The 7,500-nt window shown below is 48.5% G+C and overlaps 1 protein-coding gene and 2 non-coding genes across 3 annotated transcripts in view; 1 reads left to right on the top strand and 2 right to left on the bottom strand.

Annotated features, from left to right (window-relative positions):
* Positions 1-7,500, top strand: part of map4k3b (mitogen-activated protein kinase kinase kinase kinase 3b) — a 48,029-nt gene that overhangs the window by 37,254 nt on the left and 3,275 nt on the right. The window contains exons 16-19 of the mRNA XM_063191319.1: positions 390-444; positions 732-924; positions 3,341-3,447; positions 5,976-6,063. Coding sequence (XP_063047389.1) covers positions 390-444; positions 732-924; positions 3,341-3,447; positions 5,976-6,063 — 443 coding nt within the window. The remainder of the gene's footprint in view (positions 1-389; positions 445-731; positions 925-3,340; positions 3,448-5,975; positions 6,064-7,500) is intronic.
* Positions 4,249-4,321, bottom strand: trnat-ugu (transfer RNA threonine (anticodon UGU)). The gene has a single exon. It is a non-coding gene; the product is annotated as a tRNA-Thr (tRNA).
* trnat-ugu (transfer RNA threonine (anticodon UGU)) lies at positions 5,015-5,087 on the bottom strand. Its single transcript has one exon. It is a non-coding gene; the product is annotated as a tRNA-Thr (tRNA).

The following is a 7,500-nucleotide window of genomic DNA, read 5'->3' as shown; positions in this document are numbered from 1 at the left end:
GACATTTCCGATTCACACGACACGCAAAGCAACAGCAAGCAAAACAGCCTGCCTGGTCTTCATACCAATGTACATGTACCAATGTCTGTGTGTACACGTGAGCACTATTGTTAACTGGTGTGACGTTCTGTGTTCATAACCATGTTGTGGTGTTGTTATTTGTGAGTGATCTGTGTGTGATTTGATCATTTTGTACATTATTGCAATGACATGACATTACCCCAACAACCTTAACTGGTGATGACATTACCCCAACAACCCTAACTGGTGATGATGATGTGATTGGGGTTTGGGTATTGGGGGGGGAGGGGGTGAATCAAGGAAGTGTTGTTGTTTGCCTCTGCGCGCGCGTGTGTGTATTGATGGTTAAAGATGTGTGTATCTTCCAGAACTACCAACACGACAATAAAGCGTCCCAAAGTGCCCCCGCCCCTCCCTCCAAAGGTAAGGGAAACGCGCACGGGACATCCACACACTGACCGGTGTTGACTGAAATCGTTTTTCAAAAAATGGCCATGTTATTGATGGTACACTTTAATGACTCTCTCTCTCTTTCTCTCTCTCTCTTGCTCTCTCTTGCTCTCTCTTGCTCTCTCGCTCTATCTATCTATCTTTTTATCTATCTATCTCTCTTCTTTCTCTCTTTCTCTGCATCTTTTCTCTCCCTCTCTCTCTCTCTCTGTCTCTCTCTCTCTCTCTCTCTCTCTCTCTCTCTCTCTCCCCCTCCGCAGCCCAAGTCTTTATCCACCACTCCGCCCAGCCACAACGGGCCAATCGGAGAGGAGGGGGGCGGCGACGACGGCACCATCAAGCGCTGCCCCACGTCCCCCGGAGGCTCCGCCCCCACCCCGGCTAGGACCGCCTCCTGCGTGCCTCCCCGGCCCCCGCCCCCCCGCCTGCCCCCGCATCGCCGCAGCAGTCTAGGTAAAGCCCACGGTGCCCACGCCCACAGCCACGGCCACGGCCTCGCCCAGCCTGCACCCCCACCGCCACCCCCCATACAGCCTCTGCCCCCCTTACCTTACCCTCTACCGCCCCCCACTCCGCGCCCAGACTACCCGGGGGCCCAAGCTTACGCCCCCCAGGGCCAGGCATACGCCCCCCAGGCCCAAGCAGAGCTGGCCCAGGACGAGGACCCCTTTAGCTTCTGGAAGTGGATGCTGGCAGATGTGGAGGAGGAGGAAGATGATGAGGAGGAGGAGGAGGAGGAGGAAGAGAGGCAGAGGAGGAGGAAGGTGTTGGTGGAGCAGCAGGAGCAGGAGGAGGAGGACAGTAAGAGACTGTGATTGGTAGATAGAGCTGTCGATCAGTAGAGCCTCCTATCAGTGCTGTGCGTTCCCTCCATGCTCCCGCCTCCTCCAGCCAGTACAGTAGAATAGCAGCAGAGTAGTAGTGATCTAGACTCCACTAAAGCCCACTTAACATCCCCTTAGACTCCACTAAAGCCCACCCAACATCCCCTTAGACTGCACTAAAGCCCACCCAACATCCCCTTAGACTGCACTAAAGCCCACCCAACATCCCCTTAGACTGCACTAAAGCCCACCCAACATCCCCTTAGACTCCACTAAAGCCCACCCAACATCCCCTTAGACTCCACTAAAGCCCACCCAACATCCCCCTTATACTCCACTAAAGCCCACTTAACCCCCCCCTTAGACTCTAGACTTCACTAAAGCCCACTTAACCCCCCCCCTTAGACTCCACTGAAGCCCACCCAACATCCCCTTAGACTCCACTAAAGCCCACCCAACATCCCCTTAGACTCCCCCCACTAAAGCCCACCCAACATCCCCCTTAGACTCCACTAAAGCCCACTTAACCCCCCCCCTTAGACTCCACTAAAGCCCACCCAACATCCCCTTAGACTCCACTAAAGCCCACCCAACATCCCCTTAGACTCCACTAAAGCCCACCCAACATCCCCCTTATACTCCACTTAATCCCACTTAACCCCCCCCGTAGACTCTAGACGTCACTAAAGCCCACTTAACCCCCCTTAGACTCCACTAAAGCCCACTTAACATCCCCCTTAGACTCCACTAAAGCCCACCCAACTTCCCCCTTAGACTCCCCCCACTAAAGCCCACTTAACCCCCCCCCTTAGACTCCACTAAAGCCCACCCAACATCCCCTTAGACTCCCCCCACTAAAGCCCACCCAACATCCCCCTTGCACTCCCCCATAACAACACAATGTAGTCATGAACTGGTTTTCAGTAGCGCACCTCAGAGTGGCGCAACCACAGCTAATACCTCTACAGATTGGATGGATTAAAATTTTTTTGTTGCTTGTTTTATTATATAAAAAACAAATTCATTCCTTGCACATTACGTACCAATTATTAGTTACTTTATGTACCTTAGCTGTGGTTTTACCACCTGACGCGTGCTACTGAACAAACGTGAAAATAATAATGTCCATGACCCATTCATATGATGCCGTAGGCTTGACTAAAGCCAACTTAACGTCCTTTATGTAGTGTCATAAAGCCCACTGAACGAACCATATGTAGTGCCATTAGAGTTCAGTTCACCTCCCGTGTATACCGTAGTGCCATAAAGCCCACTTAACCTCCTGTGTATACCGTAGTGCCATAAAGCCCACTTAACCTCCCGTGTATACCGTAGTGCCATAAAGCCCACTTAACCTACCGTGTATACCGTAGTGCCATAAAGCCCACTTAACCTCCCCTCCCCTAATAGATACCTCCACCCCCCATAACACCACTGACCACAGGGGCAGTCCCCCTGACTAGAGTGGTACATGATCATCACTTACAATCATACAGGGTGTGTGTGTGTGTGTGTGTGTGTGCCTTGTTTTCAGCAACAGCCAGCAGAAAGTAAGTGTGTGTGTGTGTACCTGCCTGCGTGCGTGCATTCCTCCATGATCGCCTAAGGGTGTGTGTGTGTGTGTGTGTGTGTGTGTGTGTGTGTGTGTGTGTGTGTGTGTGTGTGTGTGTGTGTGTGGGTGTGGGTGTGGGTGTGGGTGTGGGTGTGTGTGTGTGTGTTTGTTGGAATCTGCTCTAGGTGCGTGTGTGCTTGCGTGTCCACCAACCGTGTGTGTGTGTGTGTTTGTTTGGGAGCAGGTAATGGCGTTAGCCCCTCCTAATCGTGTGTGTGTGTGTGTGTGTGTGTGTGTGTGTGTGTGTGTGTGTGTGTGTGCATGTGTGCGCATGTGTGCGCGCGTGTGTGCGCGCGCGCGTGCGCGTGCGTGTGTGTGTGTGTGTGTGTGTGTGTGTGTGTGTGTGTGTGTGTGTGTGTGTGTGTGTGTGTGTGTGTGTGTGTGTGTGCGCGCGCGCATGTGTGTGCTTGCGCGCATGTGTGTGTGTGAGCAGGTAATGGGGTGAGTCCCTCTCAGCAGAACGGGGATCGAGAGCGTCAGTCCACCCTGCCCGTCATCCCCACCCGGAAGGACAAGGACAAGGACAAGAAAGACGTGCCGGTAATGACACCATGACCTTGCTTTACCAGACCATAGTAATTGTGAAAGTGAAAGCCCAATTGTGGAACTCCAACTCCCATTGTCATTGTGACCAGGGCTCTAAATTCACTTTTTTTTGTCACCAGTCAAAATGGTTTGTAGATGTTAATCTTACTAGCCAAGCATACACTCACTAATGGGTCAAAGTCGGCTAGTGAGTTGTTTTTTCTACCAGCCAAAGAGAAATTTCGCCAGCATTTGGCCGGTTGGCTGGTGTTAATTTAGAGCCCTGATTGTGACACAGCACTCCACAGCACACAAGTGAACACTGCACACAACCAAATTGATGCCTCATTTATGCCTCACTTATGCATTTATGCCTCACCCGTGCAAGGGGGCAGCCCTCAGTGGCCCCCCATGGGGAGCAGTGCGGTGGGACGGTACCATGCTCAGGGTACCTCAGTCATGGAGGAGGACGGGGGAGAGCACTGGTTAATTACTGCCCCCACCAACCTGGCGGGTCGGGAGTCGAACCGACAACCTTTGGGCTACGTCTGACGCCCTAACCGCTTACCCATGACCGCCCTAAATTTTTGCGTTGACCAATCACTGACAGTTGATGTATGTTATTATGCGCCCAAGTGCGTTCGCTTTTCGGTCAGCCGCCTTGAGGACAACTCAACCCTCCCCAGAGAAGCGTAATCAGTTATGAAGTAATCCAAAATGAATGGTCTGACGTGCCGGTAGTAATTTGTTTGTCTGTTTCTGTCTGATGATTTACTGATTATTAATATTATGTAATTTTCAAAATGTGATGTACTCAGGCCCCAGCGAGAATTGAACTCGCGACCCCTGGTTTACAAGACCAGTGCTCTAACCACTGACCTATGAGGCCTTGGACAATGTCTTGATGTCAGTGTTTGCATTTAAAAGGCACACCTTGTGTACTCTCCACACCCTTCACTGTAGCCTGTCAGTTCAAAAACCTTTGTGGAGTAGTGAAAGTGAAAGGCCACCTGGGAAACTCCAACTCCCATTGTCATTGTGGCACAGCACTCCACAGCACACAAGTGCACACTGCACACAACAAAATTGCATTTATTGCATTTATTCAATGGCGCCCCAAGGGAGCAGTGCGGTGGGACGGTACCATGCTCAGGGTACTTCAGTTATGGAGGAGGATGGGGGAGAGCACTGGTTAATTACTTCTCCACCAGCCTGGCGGGTCGGGAGTCGAACCGGCAACCTTTGGGCTACAAGTCTGACGCCCTAATTGCTTACCCATGACTCCCTACTTTGTAATACATTTTTGGTCTGGATCCTCGATGCCCTGGAGCGCTTGGGAGGTTTGAAATGAGGGGACCAATCGCTGACATTTGATGTACGTTATTATGCGCCCAAGTGCTTTCGCTTTTCCGCCGGCCGTCTGGTGGACAACTAAACCCTCCCCAGAGAATCATCATCAGACCACTCGTGAGTTACGAAGTAATCCAAAATGTCTGACGTGCCGGTCATAATTTGTTTGTCTGTTTCTGTCTTTAGTCTGATTTAGTGATTAATGTTGTGTCAGATTCAAAATATACTGGTCAGGCCCCAGCGAGAATTGAACTCGCGACCCCTGGTTTACAAGACCAGTGCTCTAACCACTGAGCTATGAGGCCCTGGACAATGTCTTGAAGTCAGTGTTTGCATTTTAAATGACACACCTTGTGTACTCTCCACACCCTTCACTTGTAGCCAGTCAATTTCTCAAGGTGCTCTAGGACAGTGGTTCTTAACCTTTTTTCTTAACGCACCCCCTAATCTTTGGCGCACCCCCAGGGGGTGCCCGCACCCCAGGTTAAGAACCACTGCTCTAGGATGTCATGTGATTGCATTAATTGCGTAATGTTTTTTCATATCCTTATCCAAGCATGTTATTAGATTTTAATGCAAAGCATCCCAACAACATTCCACATAATTACACTTCATATGACCCAACAAAAGACAAAGAGGAAAGTTTCTGAAGCAATCCACCTTGTTGTGTACTCTGGTGGAGTGGTAAAATCAAACCAGGGGGGATGGTCAGAGATGTATTCTGATGATTCTTGGGGGCTCTGGGCTTTGTACAATTACAATTTTGAAAACACAATATGTGAAGACGGGGGCCTGTTTTAAAAGGGGGATAATTTTTGACCATTTTCATTGTAGGGGGGTTGGCATCCACCCCCACCCCCCTACAACTCCAGCCCTGTATGTACTTACCGTATAGTCCGACTAGCATGCTATAGGTCCTCATCAGCAATTTCCTACAAATGATGACATTGGTATAGTAATGTAGTGGCTTTAACTGATGTGTTATTTTTTCCTTCTCTTCTCTTCTCTTCTCTTCTCTTCTCTTCTCTTCTCTTCTCTTCTCTTCTCTTCTCTTCTCTTCTCCTCTCCTCTCCTTCTCTCCTCTCTTCTCTTCTCTTCTCTTCTCTTCTCTTCTCTTCTCTTCTCTTCTCTTCTCTTCTCTTCTCTTCTCTTCTCTTCTCTTCTCTTCTCTTCTCTTCTCTTCTGCTTTTTAGAAACCCATCTGCAATGGCCTGCCCCCAACTCCGAAAGTCCATGTGAGTACCCCAGACCTCAGTTACGACACCGACACCGACACAGACACAGACACAGACACAGACACAGACACGACACAGACATTGCCAAAAGTATTAACTAACCTTCCTTAACCACACGCTTTCGGAAAAATTGGCAATTCCCATTAACACAATCCTCAATCTTGTGGCCAGCCTTCCTAGAGGAGTGGAGACTGTAATAGCTGCAGAAGATGGAACGATATCATATTGCCCCCTATGGGTTAGGAATGGGATGGCAGTTATGGTCATGTGTGAGTTGGCCCTACAGTGGCGCTTGTCTGCTACGCGGCTGACCCGGGTTCGATTCCCAGTCCGGGTCCTTTGCCGGCCCCGTGTCTCTCTTCCCACTCGCTTCTTGTCACTCCTTCAGTGTCCTATCATAAAAATAAAGTCAAAAGGCCAAAAAATATCTTTTCAAAAAAAGTTAATTGTGAGTCAGGTTAGCTAATAGGTTTGGCAATGTAGAGTGTATGCCCTCAATGCACTCCAGTGATCCGCAGATTAACGCTCAAACAACAGCTACGGGATTAGTCATAACTAATCCGGCAGGGCCTGCAAGTCTTTCGAAATGAATCGCTGCAGAAACAAACAATATTGTTGGGCAGCCAATACACCAGCAGTGATCCTTGTGTCAACATCAGTGCTCATTGCCAGCCATTTCTGTTTCTTGTTTCTGGTCCACATCAAGTAAGCGTTTTCATACTGCGACAATACACCAGTTATCCATGTGACATTGAACAAATGTAGCTTTTGTTGGTTTGCTGAATGTATAAAGTACACTTCAAACTTGTTTTGTGTTCTCATGTAAATGTCTCTCACTACCTGGCCAATAGGAGACTCTTTCCTCACACTATATATTTACACTTAACATTATTCTTATGTTTTCTCCTCAATTCATGGCCATGGCACTAGACAAATTCACCCACTGCAAAGTTGTGCAAACCTTAAAGGGGTATGCCACTATTTTGGGGCTGAATACGATTAAAATCGTTGCCCTGGGTTTATAAAGGTGGTAAAGTGTCTTATTTTTCATGTTAGGCGTTGTCTTGTTTTAAGGAGGGAGTAAGTATCTAAGCTAGTGAGAGTCAATGGATCACACATGCTACAGTGATCCATTGACTTTCACTAGCTTAGCTACATACTCCCTCTTTTAACTTGTCTTAAAGCAAGACAACGCCTAACATGAAAAATAAGACACTTTACCACCTTTATAAACCCTGGCCAACGATTTTAACTGTATTAAGCCCCAAAATAGTGGCATACCCCTTTAAGTTAGGAACTTTTAGGGTAGGGAGAACTTCTTTTTTTAAGTTGATTTCATATTAAAAAGTCTCACCTCCTTGGACAATAATTTGACTAATGGACTTCCTTAGTTAAAGTCACTTGTCTTGTTTCTGCTCATGAAGTGAAATTGGTTGTAAGTCCTTTGTACTTGTCAACTCTGTAATGGTGAGTAATGTACCTC

Source organism: Engraulis encrasicolus, chromosome 24 (genome assembly GCF_034702125.1).
Source record: "Engraulis encrasicolus isolate BLACKSEA-1 chromosome 24, IST_EnEncr_1.0, whole genome shotgun sequence".
Taxonomy (NCBI): Eukaryota; Metazoa; Chordata; class Actinopteri; order Clupeiformes; family Engraulidae; genus Engraulis; species Engraulis encrasicolus.
The sequence above is the reverse complement of the archived record's forward strand: the minus strand, read 5'-3'. Positions and strand labels throughout refer to the sequence as shown.